This window comes from Euprymna scolopes, chromosome 33, assembly GCF_053919585.1.
Source record: "Euprymna scolopes isolate OS-2025 chromosome 33, ASM5391958v1, whole genome shotgun sequence".
NCBI lineage: Eukaryota > Metazoa > Mollusca > Cephalopoda > Sepiida > Sepiolidae > Euprymna > Euprymna scolopes.
The window spans coordinates 59,462,785-59,486,565 of NC_136514.1; the positions used below are offsets into that span (position 1 = coordinate 59,462,785).

The 23,781-nt window shown below is 33.1% G+C and overlaps 1 protein-coding gene across 1 annotated transcript in view; it reads left to right on the forward strand.

Moving 5' to 3' along the window:
• LOC145258250 (solute carrier family 35 member B1-like) overlaps positions 1–23,781 on the forward strand; it is a 48,640-nt gene that overhangs the window by 19,553 nt on the left and 5,306 nt on the right. The window contains exons 3-6 of the mRNA XM_080116225.1: positions 9,034–9,161; positions 14,148–14,336; positions 15,835–15,961; positions 18,977–19,083. Of these exons, the coding sequence (XP_079972351.1) occupies positions 9,034–9,161; positions 14,148–14,336; positions 15,835–15,961; positions 18,977–19,083 (551 nt within the window). The remainder of the gene's footprint in view (positions 1–9,033; positions 9,162–14,147; positions 14,337–15,834; positions 15,962–18,976; positions 19,084–23,781) is intronic.

Below are 23,781 nucleotides of genomic sequence, written 5' to 3' on the forward strand. Positions count from 1 at the left end.
CTGATGATTCATCGCTCTCTGTAGTTGTGGGATGTACTTCACTAGCTGGGCGAAGATCGTGCACATGGCGTGGGGTTCCATCAACAAGGACCGACTGCTAGCTAACCACTCCAGATATTCGTCCTCGCTTGAACTTGGTGGTACACCGGTTTCCAGGGGGTCTTACCCAAACTGGATCCCCTACCTTGTATTTGTCATGACTCTCCTCGTCAATTGGCTGGACAGTGTCAATGCCCTTTATCCTAACACGGTATGTGTGTATGGCATTGGCCGGTGCTGTTGTTAGTGTCTTCCCATCCTTTGGTGTGATGTTATACCAATACGTGGCCTCCGTAATGGTGCATTGCTTTCTGGCAGCAATTCTCTTGATGCTGCGATGGCTCCTCTCAGCAATGCCATTTCCTGATGGCACATGAGCACATCGCAGTCATAGTCGGACATCCCACTCATTCAACAACTGCTGAACTTGGTGGCTACAAAAAGCAGCATCGTTGTCCGTCAATATCTCTTCCGGCGCACCTCACTCAGAAAAGATAGATGACAGTTGGCGGACAACATTCGCTGAAAAACGCAAAACGAGTGGGTCCACAGTCGATAAGGGTTAGAAAGAGCTTACCACTGTAATGGGTAATATCCGTCGCTACTCGTTGCCAAACATGCTCAACCTCCAATTGCCCCTTCTGCCATTGCTCATGTGCAGGATCGATAGACTGGCATGCCTCACAGTGCTTGATGATCTGCCTGATATCTGCCCTTGTCACTGCCGGGTCCACATGCCTCGCAAAATACAGAGTTCTTTTGATACCTGGATGTCCACTCTGCACATGAATTCTTTGTATTTGGTATGAGCTAATCGTGCCAACTGCACAAGATCGAGCAGCGAACTCCACGCCTGTCTTCACAGCTTCATACCATTTGTGAGGCACGCAGGTTAGTTGGTCTGCATGATTACAGTGTGATGCCACGAGCGTTACACTCACCGACAGGTCATACTCCGATACCAGACTCTTCAGGGTGTTTAGCCTCCGCCGGATTAACATCTCACTGGCTGCCTTAGTGCGGACTCTCGTTTGTCCCGAAAGAGTGTCGGACATCCAGTGGTAGACGCAGAGAGAATCTGTGTACAAGTGCAACTTCTTTGACTGCCATTGCAGTGCCAGATTTAAACCCTTCACAACAGCATCCAGTTCTGCCAGGTTGATGTGTTGAGCGTCATTCACGGGTCGCAGCCAGCATGCGTCTTCAATTACATTTCCACGTTGCTCCAATAACACTCCCAATGCCAAAGAACTAGCGTCAACCCACACATTCACAATGTCCCCATCGACACACCATTCTCCACGGGCAGGGTCGTCCTTGTCAACTCTCTCTAGGGTTTCCGTCATCATCAGAGTTAGAAGAGCATCATCAGATACATCATCCCAACCTGTAGTTACTAAACTTGCCCTGCGTTTGATGACGCCCACAGCTGCTCGGAGCCAGCCACACGCTGGTAAGTGACCAATAAGTTTCCCACACAAGGAAAAAATAGTCTGCCGCGTAATAACATCAGGGATGTTTGGAATCTCACTGCCACGCCTCCATCGTAAGGTACCGTCTTTCCCGCAGACGTCCAATCCTAATTCCCGTCCTCCATCCCTCAGACGTTCGGGATCCTTGCACTCCAACCCGAATTGAGCTAACTTTTCTCTGACGTGCGACGCAGATTGTATATCTTCATTGACGTACACATCGTCAACATAGGCCGATGTTACATCCTCAGTGGTTTTTTCCTGGGACAACACTGCATTTACAATGGTCTTCATGATTTGCGGTGCCACATTCAGCCCAAAGCCAAGTCGAGTAAGGCAGTATCTCTGACCCCGGAACCACACTGTATGGAACGGCCACAATGTCTCATCCACTCGCACCTGCAAATAAGCCTTCCGCAAGTCTACTATAGACACATTGGAGCCCTTCTGGCGCCATTTCTCAGCTTCTCTCAACACTGATACTCATTCCAACACTAATATGCGTGCAGCAAAACCTTATGTGATTTCATTTAGTGACCAAACTTTAAACAAAAATGTTAGCTGATTTGCACAATAAAATATTCCTTTTTAACATTGGATGCATATGTTTGGTTGCTATACAAAAATTAACTGCTTCTGAATTCTTTATTGCAAATTTTTTTGACTATAGATGATTTTGATTTATAGATTTGAAATAAATCCCAGCAAGGACATTCTTTTTTAAGAATTTGTTTAAAATGCTTTACAAAAAAAACAAAAACAAAAAAAAACTGATTTTACTGAAACCTTACAACTTATGCCAATTTAAATAAAAAAGAAAAATGTAATTCCACTATCTTTAGGCAATTACATTCCAACAGCCTTCAAAAAATGGGCAGTAAAAATCAATAAAAAGCAAAAAAAAATCAGATTTTACAGTGGCTTATCAGTTTTTCATATAAATTTAACTTAATATGATTTATGATGAAGATTGCTTTGTAAGAATATGTAATTAATGTTTTGAGTTCTGTAATCTTAGCCATTTTCTTACTTTCTAGTACACTAGCATGGGTGCCCGGCGTTGCCCGGGTATTTGGAGGTGTACGTTGAGCAAAAAAAAAAGCTGTCAATTTTTAAACTTTGACCCCTATTATGACCCCTTAACAGTTATTGTCTTGGGCTCAAATCAAGTTATTAATTTAGATCCATATCCAAGGAAACTATATGTAAAATTTCAAGTGTTTAGACCCAAAATTGTCAGAGGAGTTTGGTAGAGTTCTCAAAGGTCAAATCGTTGAACTTTGACCCCTTTATCGCCAAATTTCTGACCGAAAACCAATCACATCGATTTTCCCAACTTGCAGTACCCTGTATATCAAATTTCGAGTCTGTAGACTTAAAATTGACCCAAGTAATTGCGTAGGGAAATGTACACACACAGACAGACACACAGATACACAGACAGACACATACACAGACACATACACTTTTATAGATATACAAGAGATTTGGTGAGTAATTTCGTAGAGACCGCAGAGATAATTTTTTTTAACTTTGACCCAATTTTGAACCCTTAACATTTAATATTTTGGTCCCACATCAAAATACAAAGTTTTACCCATATCCAAGTTACCTACATGCAAAATTTCCAGTATTTAAACCCAAAATTGGCGGAGGAATTTGGTAGAATCTGTAAAAGTCAACTCTTTCAACTTTGACCTTTTCGCAGCCAAATGCTCGCCCCAAAACTGATTAAAATGCTTGCAGCATGCCTGAATACTCGTTATGTACAAATTTCAAACGTTTAGACACCAAATTGGCCGAGTAATTTGCTAGACACGGCAAATATCAAATCTTTTGAACTTTGACCCCTTGACAACTCAAATTTTCAACTCAAACCGATTAAAAAGCTTGCCCTATCTCTGAATACACTTTATGTAAAATTTCAAATGTTTAGACCAGAAATTGTCTGAGTAATTTGGTATAGACCGCAGATGTCAATTTTTTTTAAAATTTGACCCCTATTATGACCCCTTAAAATTTATAGTTTCGGGCTCAAATCACTTTATTAAGTTAGATCCAGGTTCAAGGAACCTATATCTAAAATTTCAAGTGTCTAGACCCAAAATTGTCGGAGGAGTTTGGTAGAGTTCTTAAAGGTCAAATCGTTGAAATTTGACCCCTTAACAGCCAAATTTCTGGCTGACACCCGTCACATCGATTTTCCCAAATCTCAGTACCCGGTATTTCAAATTTCGAGTCTATAGACTAAAAATTGACAGAGTTATTGCGTAGGGAAATGTACACAGACAGACAGACAGACACGTTCACTTTTATAGATATAATAGATTGATTATACTTATGAGGTTGGGATCTCTTTTTTAAAATTCTCCTGCTTATATACAAGTAAAAGAATACTCGTCCCAGGAAAAGTAAAATGAATTCTCTAAACAGACCACTTTAATCTTCAAACAGATTAAAACGAATATTAATGTTATTAAACTTTGTCTCATTCTAATTTTGATCAAAATTCATTACATGATTTTAATTCTAGAAAATGTCTAAAATTTAAGGCTTGAACTTAAGGAGTCTTAGGTTTTTTTTATTGAGTTCAATTCTACCTTGAAAGAAATTTGCAGGCTCTTGTCCAATACTTCCCCTAAATTAGAAAAGAAAAATAAAGAAAAATCTGTATGATTTATGTACCCATGAAAATGAAAATATATTAAAAAAGAAATCACATAACTTGATCAATTAGTTGTATTTTTTAAATAAGAAAATCAAATTTTATGAGCAGCTGCCTTGTCTGCCATTTTTGAAGCAATCTAAAAAACAAAAGGGGACAGCTCAATAATTCAAACTTGTAAGATTTATATTGTAATGCCTACAAATTCCTATTAACCACTTAAAAATGATTTCTTCATAAAAATGACACAACTTAATTGATATGATTTTTAGAATGTGATATTTTCGTGTTGTCACGGGCATGTACATCATACAGATTTTTCTTTATTTTTATTTTTTAATATTGAGGGAATTTTGGACAAGAACTAATTTCCATTTTCTTATGTAAAAATGCATTAACGATCCTGTAGATAAATGTTAAAACAGAAATTTGACGACAGCTTTTGTGAGAAGAAACGCATGTAATTTTAGAGCAATTTTACTTGGTAAGCAATTATGGCATTATGTACATACATGACAGAATAGTAATTATACAGAAAAGAGGTAAATTATTTGTGAGTCTTGTCTGCTTAAAGAGTTTGAGTAACAGCTTGTATGTTGGCGTCCCTCAATTCTGATTCTTTTTTTCATCTGGAAGTAAAGACTTTTCTGCGCAAACTGTCTTTGTAAGCCTTTTTTTTTTTTTTTTTTTTTCATTTACACCGCAAACAAGGCACAGTGCCACTTTGATGTAGGGCGCTACTATCGGGGCCATAAGTTCCAGGGATACTATGTAGGGAGTTGAACAGCAAGATGTCTGTTCACATTACACTTGAACTTCTGCATGTCAGTACAGTTGGGAAAACAGGAACCCGGAAGGGAGTTCCAAAGTTTAGCAGTTTTGGGGAAGAAACTATTAGAGTAGAAGACCTTCTTAAATTTAGGGATCTCTACTGTGTAGGGGTGGGATTTTGTGATCTGTCATGTTTGTCGGAGGTATTTATGTCGAGAGGAGTACAAGGGCTTGTAATTCTGTCAGAGCATCCACCATTAAAATATTTGTAGAACAGGCAGAGGGATGCAACATTTCATTAATGGAACAGAGGCTGAAGCTTAGATGACAGTTCAGGACCTATCTGGTTGGCAACTCTCTTTTGAACTCTGTCACCAGCCCAAATGTGACAACAATACTCTATACATGGGCGAATGGTGGCTTGTAAGCTTCTGTCTCCTTGCTGTAAACCAAAGTTTAGAATCCGGGAATTAGTAATGACTAAATACGAACTGCCGTCTAGAGTTTTGTGAGATATAGTCAACCCTAGTCCAAGATGGAGGATAATGACAAAAGAATGGGTTGGTTCTCAGTGATTGCAGTCAAGCACTTTTGTTTTGTTAGAGCAGAATAGGAAAAGAGGTCAGAACTTTGTGTGCAAAGGCTTTTATAGGTTAATTCACATGACCCCTAAGGTAGTAAGTATTGGTTCATGTTAGCAAATGAGACCCTAAAAATAAAAGGCTAATTAGTAAAGCGGACATAAATAAATTCCAATATTTTGAAATTCTGGGAATCTTGCTTAATGTGTCTAATGGATATGGATCAAATTTAATGCAAATCTAAAATATTTTAATTTTCAAATGGAAGGTTGTACCCATATTAGGACCATTAAAAACCCTAAAATACTCTAAAGAAACAATCTTCAGAAATATTCATTAATTTTGATGTCTCATACTGTTTAAATTTCACAAAAATATCAAAGTTGTCTGAATCTTCTCAAAGAGATTCTATCCTCTTTTTACCATTTTTGTATAAAATTAAATTAAATATAGCCCATACTATCCACTCTTACACCTAGCAGCTGTGTTCCAAAATTCATAATAATCAGTTAATCAGTTTTGGAATGAATCTTGTATATGCAAATGCATAAATAAATGCACAAAGCTAACTTTATATGAATAGAGATAATTATATTACAAAAAAAAAAATTGTTACTTTATTTTTTGGCACAAAATTTAATTTAAACTGTCCTGCAGAAGTTTATTTTGAACAACCCAATTTTTTTTCTTTCCTGATATTTTCATCATGATTATACATGTTTACTGAAAGATTTTGACTGAAATCAAAACCAAAAAGAAAAAACAATGAGTTTACGCTTTTTTTGCCGACTTTATATCAGCAATAGATTAGAGGAAAAGAGAAAAAAGAAATCCTTTCAAATTTTCACATAAAAAGTCAACTTAAACTGATCTTCCAGACCAGATGCAATACTTATGAACAAGTAACTTATTTTTCATGTTTTTTTTTAAATATGTCATTTATTTATTTAAAATTTTTATGTTAAAAAATATAACATTTTGTCTGGAAGTGGTTGATTATTTAACATTAAAATAAAATTAAAAATCAGTTTTAATATAAACGTATATAAGATGATCACCTACTAATAGCAATACACATGGAAAAATTTAAATGGCTTAAAATATTTCAATATTGGTGTATATATATATATATATATATATAAGCTTCATGAGTTAAGAAAGCTTTTTAAATTTTGAAAATCCAATTAAAATTAAGGAAGTTATGACTATTTTTGTGCCTCACATGTTTGGATAGTTTTCCCTCTTTAAGACCTAAGACCATATGCGTTTTTTATTACATTTTTACACTACTTTTTCAGTAAAAATGTTATGTCTTTGTTAAAACAAAAGATTAAGCAATAAAATTTACCATATAAGTGTATTTTGTGCTAGGAATTAGAATATACTACAGAAAATCTTTTTTTTTTTTGTGTGTGTTTTTTTATACAGGCCATTTATTTATTTCAAATTTTTATGTTAAAAAAAAGTATAACATTTTGTCTGGAAGTGGTTGATTATTTTTCATTATAATAAAAAAAAATCAGTTTTAATATAAATAATATCACCTACTAGAAGAACCACGTTTTTAAGGACATGTGCTGGTGCTACCAGACCAGGCTGTCTGAAGATATTGGCTTCCTGAGATGAAATACACCTAACATTGATGCTTTTTGTTTTTCTACTTCCCTTTGCAAAACTTAATTATGTTCTGCAAAAACAAAAATAACAATCCTCCTTTCTTCCTTTTCCTTCTTCCCATTTCCCCTTTCTCTTTCTATTTCCCCCACCAAATGTTAATACTGTAGCCCTTTTCCCTCTCCCATTGCAAAACTCATTCATGTTCTGCAGGGCAGAGAACAAAAATGATAAAATCCATTATAAAACAACCAAACCAAACACTACAAACTAGCAATTGAAGATACAAAGAGCTTGAAGAATAAAAACCTTCTACAAAATAACTGAATACTTTTTCCAAAATAACGATTCGGCATTAAATAAGCAGAAATGGGTTGATATGCCGTAAAACAGCCAAACCAAACTAAGGACATGTGTCTATTTAAAATAAAAATTTGATTTTGTGTCCTTGAATTATCTGTAATCACCTAATATAAGTGAATCCCATTTTTGGGGATGTAATTTAGCATAGGAGGCATGGTTACACTTTTACCAAAAAGTCTGACAATCTGAAAAAAAAATGATACTTTTTTAAGCCAATCAGATGTTAAAAGAACCATGCAACAAATTAATCATAAGAAAATACAAAAGAAATGTTATTTTATATTTTACTTTCATGTTGAAACATGTTGCATGCTTTTAGAATTAATTCTAAATGGCTTATGGCTTTCTGATTTTGAATCGGAAATGGGAAATCGACTAAAATTCCTCATTCTGATTTTGGTTGAAAAATCAGTATCCTTTAAAATTTCGTGATTCTGCTAAAAATCAATTCAGATTAATGTTTGTTTATTTAAAAATCAAAAATAAATAGGCAAAAAAAAAAAAAAAAAAATTCATCTTCAAACTCTTTGGTGTTATGATTATAAGCAAAGTGTAGTATATGTTCTAATACTGCATTACATCTTTTTTGTCCTTGGTCAGTGAAGGGGAAATCTTTCTAAACGGAGGCAATTTAATTTTTTTAACCAGACCAGAGTATCCCTTTTTATAAACTGTACTTTCTCCATATTAAAACCGATTTTGTATCACATTCTGTCTTCATGGAGAAACAAGTAAATAGTAGTTTTCAAAAGAAAAACCTTACCTAGATTCATTTAAGAACCTATTTTAAAAAACAAAAACAATTTTGATCTTCATAATCTTTTGGATTTTTTGGACAACTGTTCTCATCTTTAGTGCTATTTTCGCAACGTTTTGGTCGATGTAATATTTGACCTTCTTCAGGTGTATCTTGTTGAACTCTGGAATATTTCTGTTGAATGATAAAATTTGCACTGATTCTCAACAGAACTTTATTTAACCCATGAGAGTAGTGGATCTGTGGTGAATGGATAAAGTACTTAGTAAAATTCAGTTGTAAGTTACACTCGTCTGGAGGTTAAACGTTTAATCCTCGATGCTGGCAACACTCAAAATACAATTGCAAATTATTTATGACCTCTACTCAGTCATGGATGCAAGAGTGATAGCATACTACCCTCGTAGATTAAATCAAGGGTTTCATTTGATATTCCATGCAGATTTCCAAGTTCTACAAAACGTGAAAACAATACTCAAGATGAGAACAGTATTTTGAAGAATCCAAATAATCAATCCTCATCTAAAAAATTCAGAAACATAATATTGATCCTCTCTTTTTTTAGTTGAGATATCAATTTTATAAACTTCTGACTTCCCACCATTGCTTTGAATTAATATTTTACTTTTATAGAATTGTGAAAATTTTGGATGTATTTTTAAGGAATGCTAGAGACTGCCAAAGATTAATTTCTGTAACATTTTTATAGAACTTAGTATAATGTCTTCATTTTTTAATAAATTCTACTAATAAATGAATCTTATTTTTTAGCTCTTGCAATCTTTCGTTCTCCAAAAGATTCCACCTCGAAGAGTATGTATGCAATTTGCTCTCTGACTTACCTGAGTGCTATGATTGCAAGTAATAAGTCCTTGCAGTATATTAATTACCCCACACAGGTATGTGCATTTATGTTTATCACTTTTACCTTGCCAAAATGTAATCTAGTCACATGATAATGGTGATGTTGCTAGTTTTTTATTTGTTATTTTATTTTTTAAAACTGTTTTGTTAGAAGCTCCTTAATTTAACATTTTTTGCATATAAGATAAGTTTATTTGACATTTGAAAACATCATTGAAGAATGTGAATTTTCACTTTTTAGCAGAATTTTTTTTTTCTTAATTCTGAGAAAGTAAATTTCTGAGGGCCTTTCACTCGATGCTCCCTGATTAGGATGTCTGAAGATACTGGTTTCCTAACCTAAAATGCACAAAACATGGATGTTAGTAAAAAAAGAAATTTGTGTTCATAGAAAGCAGAACAATGCAAAGGTGAGACGGATTGACTCAAACTGACACAACTTAAGATATAATGGTGGAACCAGCTATGTAGTTTCACTTTTATTCATCCAATTTTTGTGTATATGCATAAACATACAATATTTTACATGTAGGATGTTCCTATTTGCATCAAGTCGTGTGTCCATGATGCTATATTTTGGGAGGGCTTCTCTTCCAGGTGTGTGTTGACTTTCAAATGCGCATGGTAGGTTTTATTTTAGATGGAGCAGGTTTGCAGAAATTGTAAATTAATCTATATTTCAGATGCATAATTTATTAACATTGGACATGTATTAATATTATTTACGGTTTGTTTTATTAATATTTAGCCATAATTATTTATCTTTGTGTCATTGACTAATCTTTATTCATTTATTTTCTTTATTTTTTATTTTCTTCAGTTTTGTTCTTTTTAAATTTTTATTTTCTGCGGTTCTCTTAAGATCGTTTGGTGTTTTGATTTTTTTTTCTTTATAGTTTTACTATTAATATCATTACTGTGTTGGTATTCAATATTATTTAGAGTTTTTATAATTAATATTTAACCTTTGTCTTTATCCGTTTATTTATTTTTAATTATTTTCAGCAGTTCTGGTTTTAATATCGTTGTTTTAAGATTTGTAGGTGTTTTGACTTTTTGTTTTATAATTAAAGGGGAGATAACTGTTTATATATCCAGACTCTTATAGATTAGAAGTTTTTTGTGTATTGATATTCATATTAAAGACCCTTTTTTCTATTTATTTAAAAAGAAAATACAACTTTGTTACATATGGATCGCTGAATAGCATTCGTCTACAAAAGATCTATCTAATTTGCATATTCTTTTAAACATTCATTTTAATTAATTCCCTATTAGTTTTTTCGATTTTCTTATAAGATGATCATCTTCAGTTTACGTGTAATTATATTCATGCAAATATTCTACATGATTTATAGTTGCGTAATTTTTGTGTCAAAAGCTTTTGGTAAACACAAACCCCTTTCTATATATATTTATGTATGCGTGTATATATGTTGTTTTGCCTACCAAACTCCTCTGTCAGGTTTTAATGTACAGACATGAAACTTAATATTTAGAATATTCGAACCCATGCAAAACTTTATATTTTGGTTTAAGCCGGGGAAAATCAATGCAAAAATGAAAATTAAATAATGGAATATGCCAGGTGAAGGTCGAACAACGGTATTACGAATATGCATGTGTAACATAATAGCTATTGGTTCATGCAGTAATTTTTAGCCTTGCAGCACAAACATGTCTTCATTGCTCGGGCATTAACATCAAAGGAAAAAATAAATCATAAGCTAAACGTTTTGGTTTCAATGTTTGGTGATGATGGCACACAAGTCATTTTTTTAAAAAACTTTTTAAATCATTACGGGTCCAATATAATCTATGAAAATAAAAATATATATGACATTTTGTGATAGCATTTTTATCTAATCCAAGTGTGTTTTTATATATTTAAGATGAAAAATATTACAATATTAAAAAACCTTTTTTTTTCAAAATAGTTTCTTTTTTGGCAAAAGCCAATCATTTTGGACACAACAAAAATTTGTTTTGTTATTTTTTTCTTAGCAATTGTTTTACTATTTCGCTTTACATTAACATGGTTTATTTTAATATATTTACTATGAAATAATAATAATAAAAAAAATTCCTATTGCTTGACAAATGCTGAAAAATATCAATTGTAACTTTACTGTTAGTCATGTGTGTAAAAAAAACTTTGTTTACCAATCGCGTATTTATTGCTTTAGCGGCCAGTATTTTTAAACATTAAACTAACAAATATATTCATTTATATTTCCTACACAATCACATTGCAACATAAAAAATAAATTACAATACTGCAATACAACCATGTCAGAAGCATAAACGAATAGTGATTATTGATAACTGAACATGCCGGTGTATTGTTTTTTTACCAATATATTTCTTAAACATTAAATTAACAAATATATTTGTTCATACTTCCTACACAACTACAATGCAGCATAAAAAAATAATATTTTAAAAACTTATTTTTAATGCTGCAATAGAACTGTACAAGAAGCATAAATGAATAGCAGTTATTTAAAACTGAACATGCCGGTGTATTTTTTAGTTCCAAGTTTACTCTCTCTCTCTCTCTCTTTCACATACACACTCTGTTCTCTTTCTCTATCTATCTCTCTCTAATCCTCATCCGATTTTAATCACCTAAATCATTTGCAGTGAATAAGATATTGTCAAAACATGGATAAATCCTGTTTTAGTCACCTAAATTACTTACAGTGAGAATAGAAAGTTTTTTTTAAAAATTACTGCTAATTAAAACAGCACCAGGGGAATTGGTAGAATCTTTCTAATTAAAGTAATTTTAGCAGTCATTATATCACAAAATGACATAGCCTTAGCTCTTGCTTTATGCAACCTTACTACCATGTAGCAGAACTGCTCATTCTGCTTTGAAATTACTATTAAACATTAAATTTTTCAAAACTCCCATGTGTCATATCTCCAAAACATCCAGCATGGGAAAAATATTGCAGAAATGCAAACTTATTGTTTGAGATGAATGCACAATGGCACACAAAAAATCACTTAAGGCTCTTGATCGATCTTTGCAAGATTTTCGTGGCAATGTCAGACCATTTGGGAATGCAGTAATATTGCTTGCAGGAGATTTCAGATAAACATTACCTATAATCCCTCAATCAACACTAGCAGGTGAAATAAATGCTTGCCTCAAATACTCTACAATTTTGGTGCCATGTGAAGACATTAAACTTGACTCAAAATATGTGAGTCCAGTTGCAGAACGATCGATCTGCAGAGAAATTTTTGCATCAATTGTTGCAAATTGAGAATGGAAAAGTGCTGGCTGATCTGAGTTAAGAGTGAATTTCGTTGTCTCATAATTTACATCATATTTACATCAAAAGAAGAGTTGGTAAAAAAGGTTTTCCAGATATTCAAATTAATTATAAGAATTCCATTTGGCTGTGTGAACAAGCTATTCTTGCAATTTAAAAGAAAGACTTCCATGAACTTAACGATATTATTCGGCTTGAAATTCCAAGTGAGGTAGTCGCATACAAGCCAATCAACACTGTTGTGGAAGCAGATGAAGTGGTTAGTTATCCAACAGAATTTTGGAATTCACTAGATTTGCCAGGGATACTACTGCATGTACTGCAATTGAAAATTGGCATATCAATTATCGAAATATAAACCAACTCAAGCTTTGCAATGCCACATAGCTTGCAGTAAAAAAATTAATGAACAACATCATAGAAGCAACAATTTTGATAGGACCTTTCAAAGGTGAAGATGTCCTCATTCCATGCATTCCAATGATTCCACTGGATACACCATTTCCATTTAGGATATTGCAATTCCCAATTCGATTGTTGTTTGCAATCACCATTAACAAAGCTCAGGGACACTTTTTACAATTTTGTTTTCATCAACCTGGGCATGTCCCTGTTATTCGTGGCAATCCAGCGATGCATTTTGAGGGTGCTGGCAATGGTCCTGTTATAACTTGGATCTGCAGAGAGCATGAGTTGTACAGTGGCACATCTCTGATCTCGCTCGTTGAACACTGTGTCACTTTCAGACATGTTAGAAGGCTTCTATTGCTCTTGGGAATTGTATACAACTGGCGCTAAATAGTAGATGATCTGCAACAAAAAAAAGAAAACCGGTTTTCATCAAACGGAAATGGAATCATATCGTCTTTTTTAGGGCGATAATTTTATTGTTTCACCCTGTATTGTTAAATAGCATTGGAATTCCACTTCTTTAGTAGGGCTGTCCAGATGATGATGCATTGAAAGGAAACTTTCCAGTTGCTGTTAATTCGAATAAATTTGTGACATTTTCATAACAATCTTCATTTCCCTACTCAATTTAAAATTGTTGATGAATGAACAGTCTTGAAGAGATTTACTTGTCCTTACATAGTCGGCTCTTTGGCTCTATTGATACAAAACTGCCTCGCAAACTCTGTTCCAATACTCCAAACACATGATCTAATTTCATATAGAATCAACACCTGTGTTCAGCTGTTTCGTTTAGGGAATTAACTCTTGACTTTTTATTGTCTTACTTGCTGGGTACACTAAGTTTATTTCCATTAGCTGCCAGGCCATCCTGACATGTACTTAATGACATGCTCTTAAAATTCATGCAAGTTGACATAATCTATACCTACCAATATAGGGCCCTGATATATAACAAATTCGCATAAACAAATGATTGACAACTTTTTCTTATTTGTTATTGTTACAGTATCATGGTGGAGGGAGAAAGAGAGAGAGACAACCTAAAGAGCTCGTTTTGTGCATTCCTTGTCAATTTCTCACCACCACAATATTTTTCGAATTTTTTTCAACAATGTCACTCTTTACATGCTCTCCATTTCCACTTTCTCAATTCCCATGATTATCAAAGATGACCTTCTGACCTTGACAGGCAATCACTTGCTAATGTACAATAATATTACTTTTTATTAAGTGTTGTTGATTGCTGATGTAAATGAGATTTTATGATTTCACAACCCATGTAAATGTCACTGACATTTTAATTGTTTCTATTTTTTTTTATAGGTTCTCGGAAAATCTGTGAAACCCATTCCGGTGATGATTCTTGGTGTGCTATTGGCAAGGAAACGTTATCCAGCTGCCAAATATGTGTGTGTGTTGCTTATTGTTACAGGTGTGGCTTTATTTATGTACAAGGATAAGAAGACGAATGAAGTCAAACCTCATATCTACGGAATGGGGGAACTTCTGTTGGTAAGCAATGATAATAATTTAGTTTATTTATATGTACTTATGAGCAGGATTGCAACAATTTTGGAAGGAGTCGAAATCAAGCTTGTAAGAATGCTAGAAGTCAAATTTTTAATTTCTAAAGAATCAACAGAATATTGGAAGGCTTTAAAATACGTAACATGTTTTTGAAGTTTTGAAATGAGGATTGATAATTCGTATTATTTGGATTATTTGGATGACTGTTCTCATCTTGAGTGTTATTCCCACCTTCTTCAGGTGTATCCTGTCAAACTCTGGAATGGAACGAGAGCATGTTACTCTCATGGATTTGATAAAGAGTTCTGTTTTAAATTGTGTGCAGATTCCTGAGTTTGACAGAAAGATTTCATAGTTTGATAAGATATATCTGAAGTATGCCGACCTTATACTTTTGGATTCCACAAACCTACCTACTTGTTGGTGTACCTATCCTATGCAAGATTCTTAAGAATGAGACATGCATAGAACATTTAATAATTCCATGAGACTAAAACCTATATACTTATTACTAGTACATCATTCAAATCGTTTTTAGTTGTTGTTTCTTGCTGTGTCCTGTCACACACGAGCCATGCCTCTCCCTCCTCAAGTTGGTATATTCATCCCAATTCAGCTTTGTTTTCCATTGGCAACTCTCGTCCCCGAGATATAAAGTGACTTAAGAGGTTGTGTAAAATATGATGCAAACATTCTTGCATCACATCATGCATAGTTTTAAAAATTAACATCAGATTAATCATTTCATTGAATTTAAGTGCAAGGAAAAATGTACACAAATGCATAACAGTTTTAATAACAGAGAAGCATGATTGTAGAAAGTAGCAATATTAGTGATAACTTATACGAATGTTGATTTTGAACAATGGTAAAAAGTGAAAACAATTTGAACATAACCTTCTTCTACTTGGTTAATTTAGAAAAAACTTCTACAGAATACACACCGCATTATCATTGGCATATTCTAAGCAGGTTATGTAAATCATTGGAAACTGCCAAATGAAAACTTTGTGTTTTTTTTTTTCTTTTGCTAAAAACGATGGCCAATGTTTAAAACACTAGCAAACAGTTAAAAATTAAGAAAAAAAAACTTATAATCAAAAACAGTCATTATATTTTAATTTCAATCAAAAAAAAAAATACTTGTGCATTTTACTCACTGTGCTGAAATAATAACATTTAGAAAGCCATTCTTAACATGGAGTGGCTTTTTAAGTATTCTTTACTTTTACCTAACAATTTAATGAACACAAGATACTGTAAAAAGATTTAATAAACAATTATCAGCTGTTGCGATTTCATTGGCTAAGCATTTTGACACCTTCTAGCCGTTTATAGAACCTGCTTGGAATATGCCAACAATGATGTAGTTCATATTCTGCATAAGTACTGAAATTGGTTCAGAAAGAATCTTGAAAGTTGAAAAACTAATCTTATTTATATATTGATTTTATTATTAATTTTATGATTTTGTTTTATTTAGTTGATCTCTCTGACTATGGATGGTTTGACCGGTGCTGTTCAAGACAGAATGCGAGCAGAGGCTCATACTAGTGCCCACAATATGATGTTTTTCATGAATTTATTCTCAGTTCTATGGCTATTTATTGGTAAGTCATTGCTTTTTTTCATTACTTTATCCATTGAAGGATGTGCAGATTCATGGATTAATTTCTCAAACATTATTACTTGTGAGGAAAAGAAAATTTTATAGATATTTTATCGTGTATTTATGATGTTCTTCTAGCCACACTACTATATACCCTCCTGGAGAGACAAGTAAATATAAATGCAAATCATTTTATTAATGTACTTGTCTCGGCTGACTTTTTTGGATGTTTCCCTTTCATTCTTTTCTTCTTAACTGGGAAAAACATTGTTCTTGTTTTAAATTATATTAAAAATAATTAAAAGATTTTATTATAATAAACTAATAATATATAACTAATCATTAAATAAAAAGAAATCTTCTCTATTGTTTAAATAAAAATAACATTTTCAAAAGCCATATCGATGCATGTCGTGGAAAGAAAATCTGGTAACAAATTAAGAGAATTATATTTTTTTAAACAATATTTCAGGGTAAAACTCTAAAATTTAGTGATGACAAGATGGTTTTGACACTTTTTTTTTTTTTTTTTTTTTTTTTTTTTTTTTTACACATCTTTAAAAAAAATGACAAAACTATCTTGTCATAACTTGATAATGGAGATTTACTCCAAAATATTATTTATAAAAATATAATTCCCTCTTAATTCTTTTACTAGGTTTGATTGTTATCAATGTATATGTTGATATTGCATTCTAAAAAATAAATAATTGTTTCTAAATTTTTTAGATGAGGAATTGATAATTTGGATTATTTGAACTACTGTTCTCATCTTCAGTTATTTGCACAATGTTCAGTTGATGTAACCTCTTCAAGTCTATCTTATCAAACTCTGGAATCTGCACAGAATTTCAAATGGATTAAATAAAGGGTTCTGTTTGAAATTCTGTGCAGATTCCCGAGTTTGACAGAAAGATTCCTGAGTTTGACAAAATACACCTGATGTATGTCAGAGGTTACATCGACTGAAGCATTGTGTGAATAACACTCAAGATTCGAACAGTAGTTTGAATAATCTAAATAATGCATATCATAATTAATTTAATAAATTTGCTTTATTTTACTTTAAAAATAAACTAAAGCACATCATATATCCACAACAGAGGTGACATGTGTATTTTTTAAATTCATTTTGTAAAACATTTTCAATTTTAAATTGAACCATAAAGAATGGATACAAATTTGATATGAAAAAATTACTTATTTACAAAAAAAAAAGAAAAAAAGATACTCATTTTTTTTTATACATTTTAAAAGCATTATCTCTATTAACCTTGATTGGTTCTTAAGTTAGTTTCAATGAAAACACTGAATCCTATCATTGCCATGTTGAGAAAGTAAAATAAGTTGAAATAAGTACATGGAAGATGTTGCCAAGTCTGCTGCAAAGATAGATTTCCTCTATCAGATTAGAAAACTTCTCACATCTGTTCATCTCCTATATCACTATAAAGCCATCATTTGCATGTGCATACAGTATTGTTTCCATTTCTGGACTGTTGCACCAACTACTAGCTGCTCCTTGGACAGTATGCAAAAAAGAATTTCTTGCCTAACAGGTTCTGCACTGTCTACCTAACTGCAGCCTCTGTTGCATCATTGTGTTTTACAAGTACATCCATGAAACTTGCTTAATGAACTTGCTGCTGAACCATAGCAAAATCCCGCCTGTTCATTTTCGAATTTCTATTTTTTATACGTTCTTTCCTTGGACCTTTGGAATTCCGTTTCACCTTCAAGTTTCTCTGTTAAAACATGCAGTTGCTGTCCCCACCCCCCCAAATAAACCGACCACAAGTGACCCCTTATGTTTTATATAGTGGCAATTCAGCATGTTTGTGATAAAAAAAGTAAAAAAAATCTTAATCCCATTTTGTTTTTGTTTTGAGAATATCTTCTATTTCTACAAATCCACCATTCGCTCATGCATGGAGTATTGTTGTCATATCTGGACTGGTGTATCTATTCCTAGTTTCTCCCTCTTAGACAGGGACCAAAAGAGACTCTCAAATCTAATAGGTCCCTCTCCATCAACCAAGCTTTAACCTCTGTCACATCACCGCAGGGTTACATCCCTGTGCCTGTTTTACAAGGACTTTAAGGAATGCGTTCTTATGAACTCATAGCACTTGTGCCTGTTGATGTACATGCTCCCAACTAACCTGATAAGTAGCAAAATCTTACCCCTTCACTGATGCTGAAAAGTGTTCTATTCTAATAGTTTATTCCCTCAGGCTGCTAGATTTTGGAATTCCCTCCTTGTTTTCTGCTTCCTTGATTGTACTGACATGCAGACGTTTAAATGTAATGTGAACAGATATATCACTGCTAAAACCACCACATTCCCATGGTAGACATAATTCCAGTAACCCCTTATGTTCAAGTCGCAATACACTTTCTTTGGAGTAAAAAGAGTTAAAAAAAAAAAAAAAAGAAACAATCTTCGCATTGCAATGATTTATGTTTGGTATGAGTTTTAAGTCGGTATTTGATGCTGAAAGTGTGAGAAACAGAATTTTTGTGTTATATATATTCTGCATATCTAGTGTCAGTTCTTGTCCAGAATTCTCCCATAATACAAAAAAACAAAAATAAATATCTGTATGATGTATGTACCTGTGATGAAACAAAAGTGGTATATTATTAAAAAAATCACATAAATTGATCAAGTAGTGTTTTATTTTTAACTAAGAAAATAATTTTTAAGTTATTAATGGGAATTCATAGACATTACAACAAAAATTTTTCCAAGTTTAAATTATTGTTATCTCCTTGTTACTTGAGATTATTTTCAAGATGGTGATGCAAAACAGCCGTTCCACTCCTACTCATAAAATTTAATTTTCTTTTATAAAAATAAAACGATCAATTTATATGATTTTTGGAATATGATATTTTTGTTCTGTCACAGGTATGTACATGATACAGATTTTTCTTTGTTTTTTAATATAGGGAGAATTATGTACAAAAACCCTAGTGTTTATTATTTCCTCATTTTTATTTTTTCTCTCCTCAGGTTTGGTGTTCACAGGGGAAGGACTTGCTTTTCTTGGTTTTGCCTATCGCTATCCGAGTGTTTTTTACAATATACTTGCATTTAGCATAGCTAGTGCCTTGGGCCAGGTAAGTAATCAACAATTTCAAATAAGAATGCACACTCCCTTGTATACATGACTTTTGCATTTAGACGTTGAAGTGGAAAGCACATATTTATTTGACATTTTATCAAACATTTAAAAAATATAAATTTATCAGTCAAACTCCTGCAAATCACACAATATTATTATTTTTTATTTGAGAGGAAAGCCTTTTTTTTTTTTTTTTTTTTTTTTTTGTGAAAAATCCTTGGGTTGCTAAGTCTGATGATTTAAAACCCAAATTCTGCAGTTATACCAGTTCATAATGGATGACTGACCATGGAAAATCTACAAGTTCACGATTGAACAATTCTTTTGTCAACGTTCTGTGAAATTTAATCAATATTTTTACACACACACACACACACACACTTTTGTATATTTCTTCTATCTTTATTTTTTACAATCTATTCAGCCTCTATATACCTATATATATTTTTTTATTTCTAGGCTAATGATCTTATGTCATATTTTTTTTATATATGACCTTGCTTTTCTCATCTGATGAAAAGCATTAAGCTTTAAAATACCATGTTGTAAAGAGGTTTTTGATAGTTCACATGTTTTTCCATATTGATTTGATGATCAAATAAACTTTATTTTACTCTGAACTTACATCGACTATTTTATATTATTTGCTTCACTTATCAGTGTCAAACTTTCTGTATCTTGATTAGTTATTGTAAAAAAATTATTCTTAATTTTTATCACTTATATATTATATAAATCTAGATATTTTCCGACAAAAACAATGCTTTGTATCAAGTGAGAATGGTCTTTATTTAAAAATAACAGCTGTTTCTTCATAGGTAGTACACTCAATACATTAATAATAACAATTAAGATATTTCCCATAGTTATCTTTTGATCATATATCTATATATCTAGCCCAAAACAATAGATGTTAAGGGGTCAAAATTGGGGCCAAAGTTAAAACAAATTGACCTCTGCGGTCTCTTCCAAATTACTCGGAAAAATTTTGGTTTAAACATTTGAAATCTTACATTCACAGGTTGGGCAAAGTATAAACAGTACATAGGGCCTGAGCAAAGCCGAGCTGAATTGCTAGTAATCTATAAAAGTGAAATTGTCTGTGTGTGTATCTGTATCTGTACATTTACCTACCAAACTACTCGGTCAATTTTCAGTCTACAGACTTGAGATTTGACATAAGGGGTATTGAGATTTGGGAAAATCTTTTTAATCAGTTTTTGGTCAGTAATTTGGCTGTCAAAGGGTCAAAGTTCAATGATTTGACCTTTGAAAACTCTTCCAAATTCCTCCGCCAATTTCTAAACGCTTGAAATTTTAAATGTAGGTTATTTGGACTTGGATACAAACTTTTTAATTTTATTTGAGCCCATAGCAATAAATGTTAACGAGTGAAAATTGGGGTCAAAGTTTAAAAACAATTTTACCTCTGTAGTCTCTACCAAATTACTCAGTCAATTTTTGGTCTAAACATTTGAAATTTTACATAAAGTATATTCAGACATAGGGCAAGCATTTTAAATGTTCTTTTTTTTTTTTTTTTTTTTTTTTGCCAAAAATGTGGCTGCCAATGGGTCAAAATTCAAAAGATTTTACCTCTGTGGTCTCTAGCAAACTATTCAGCCAATTTTTGGTCTAAACAGTGAAATTTTACATAAAGGGTATTCAGACATGCAGCTTTTTAATCAGTTTTTGAGCAAAAATTTGGCTGTTTACAGAGTTGACCTTTGCAGACTCTACCAAACTCCTCAGTCAATTTTGGGTCTAAACACTTGAAATTTTAGATGTAGGTTACCTGGACATGAGTCAAACTTTTTAATATATATATATATGCACATAAAGTTATGAACAGTACATAGGGTCCGAGCAAAGCCCTGGTGCTACCAGATCAGGCTGTCTATTGGCTTCCTGAGACAAAATGCACCTACATCGATTTTCTGTTTTTGTTTTCTATTCTCTTTTGTAAAACTTAATTATGTTCTGCAAAAACAAAAACAACAACCCCCTTCCTCTCTCCTTTCCTTTTCCTTCCATACTTACCAACCCCGTCGCCCCCCCCCCCCTTTATTTTTTTGCCCTGTTGGTAGGGCATTAGAATAAGCCGACTGCCCTCCTGCAGAGGGTAAAAATCCCTCAATGGGGCAACCAGTTAGCTGTGGGTTGCTACCCGTAATGCCTTAGGACGTGATCCTGGTGATTGAGCTAACCTAGACCTAGGTGCATAAAAGTCTAGGCACTGCAACACATTACTTCGGCCCTTATTCAGCTAGACGGACGGTCGGAGAGGCCTGATCCGACCAATCAGCCAGTCACGCCAAGTCCTAGCACTTACACCCAAAGTACCAACTACCACAACAAAGAACGAAACTTAAAGGCACTCCCATCTTTTTTTTAATTTTTTTCCCCCACTACAAAAATAGGCAAACCAAGTAAGTGCTAGGCGGTTGCAAAGGTCAATCAATTGGAAAGACCAGAACTCAACACTCCATCTGAACAAATGTATTTTTGAGGACATATTGAACAAAAAATAGTGCTTGAGAACTCCTTACCATAAGAGTATATCCTCCAGGTAGCCCCAACATGGTCAAGGCGAATGGGTTTCCCCTTTACTATGCCCCAATTTTGGACTCCGAGGTAGGTAGGGAGCGTGGTTGATGAAAAATAAATCCCCAAATCTATGGCTGATAAAAACAAATGCATCCCCCTCAAAACCCTTAAAAGAAACCATTCCTCTGGCTCTGACCTCTCAAGCTCAGATGAAGAACAAAAATTCAAAACTAGAAAAACCGTTCCAACTATAGACAAAGGAAACTTCCCATGATTCTTGGTTATTGAATTAATCGAAAATAAAAAAATTGGAAATTTATCACCTTTTCTAATAGAAAAGACATTATCCACAAAAAGTAAACCAAAAATGATAAAAAAAAAAACAAGATGGAAATCTACTAGTTGAGATAACCAATCTTAGAGATGCTCAATCTCTACTCAAAATGAAGAACTTCCATGAGTACAAGTGCAAAGTCTTTCCCCATAAAACACTAAACACTTCAAAAGGAGTAGTTCAAAGTTATGAACTATTGCTAGCAACTGAAGAAGAAATAAAAACTGAATTAGAAAAACAAGGAATAATCAACCATATCTGCATAAACATAAAAAGAAACAATAAAATAATAACCACCAACACATGCATACTAACATTTAACAAACCAACAATACCTAAAGAAATAAAAATTGGCTACTTAAATGTAAAAGTAGACTAATATATCCCAGCTCCATTAAGATGTTTCCATTGCCAAAAATATGGACATCATAAAGAAGCCTGTAAAGGAATAAAAATATGCGGAAAATGCGGCAACAAAGAGCCACACCAAAGAAAAATGCATAAATGAGGTGAAATGCGCAAACTGCAAAGAAGATCACCCGGTCTTCTCTAAAATATGCAAAACATATAAAAAAGAAAAAGAAATTATAGAAGTAAAGTACAAAAAAACACAATCTTTCCAGAAGCCAAAAAACTAGTTGAGACGTACATGAAAGACAACACATATGCTGAGACAACAAAAAAGACAACTAAACCATGCCAACATAATGAAATACATGATCAATATAGGGAACTGATAAACAATTAAAGAATGTCCAGAATTTCAAAATAGCTTAAAAGAAAAATACTCAAATCTGGGAAACAAAATAGAAATAACAAATCCAAACAAAGAAAATAATATTCCATCCACAACAGAACCATTAAAAAAATTATCACAGAAACCAACAAAACAACCACCAGAAATTAATAAAAACATAAGCAATGATAAAACAGCAAATAAAGAATGTTCCAGAAAAGAAGAAAACCAAACAATAGACACTCCAAATAGATTCCAATTCTAGAAAAAATGGAAACCGAAATCACCCTAGATAAAAAAAGAAAGAAACCAAACACAAGTAATCAAGAGGGAAAAAATGAACAAGAAGCTAAAACAGCAACATCTCAAGCAAGATCCAGATCGACGTCCAGATCCAAACAAAACAAAAAAAGAAAAACCCAGCAAAACACTTCACCAAAGACACAAACTCCGCCAAAAGATAAACCCTCTACTACTAAAGAGATGAAAATAGAGGAAAACTAAATAACCTCATGGATAGAAATAAAACGCAACAAATTATCCAATGGAATTGTCATGGAATAAGATCTAACTATAATGAACTTCTTATACTTATCTCACTCTTCAACCCAGCCATTGTTTGCTTACAAGAAACCTTGCTACAAAACAATAACCATTTCAAAACACCAAACTATGAACAATACAACTATTTCCATAACACAGGCCTTCATGCTAATGGAGGCACCTCAATTCTTGTAAGGAATAACATACCTCAAAGCAATTTCTCTGTCAAAACAAATCTCCAAGCAATTACAACTCTAGTCACATTACACAAAACAATCTGTTCAATATACCTCCCTCCTCATGAACCAATAAATGAAGATGAACTAGAAAATTTAATAAAACAACTACCTTCACCATTCATTCTCCTAAGAGACTTTAACTGCCACAGTACATTATGGAGATGTGAAGTCACAAACTCAAAAGGAAACAAAATTGAACAATTAATTAACAAAAATAACTTGTGCCTTCTCAATCAAAAAAAATCCCACGTACTTAAATTCAACAAACGGATCAACAAATGCCATTGATCTTAC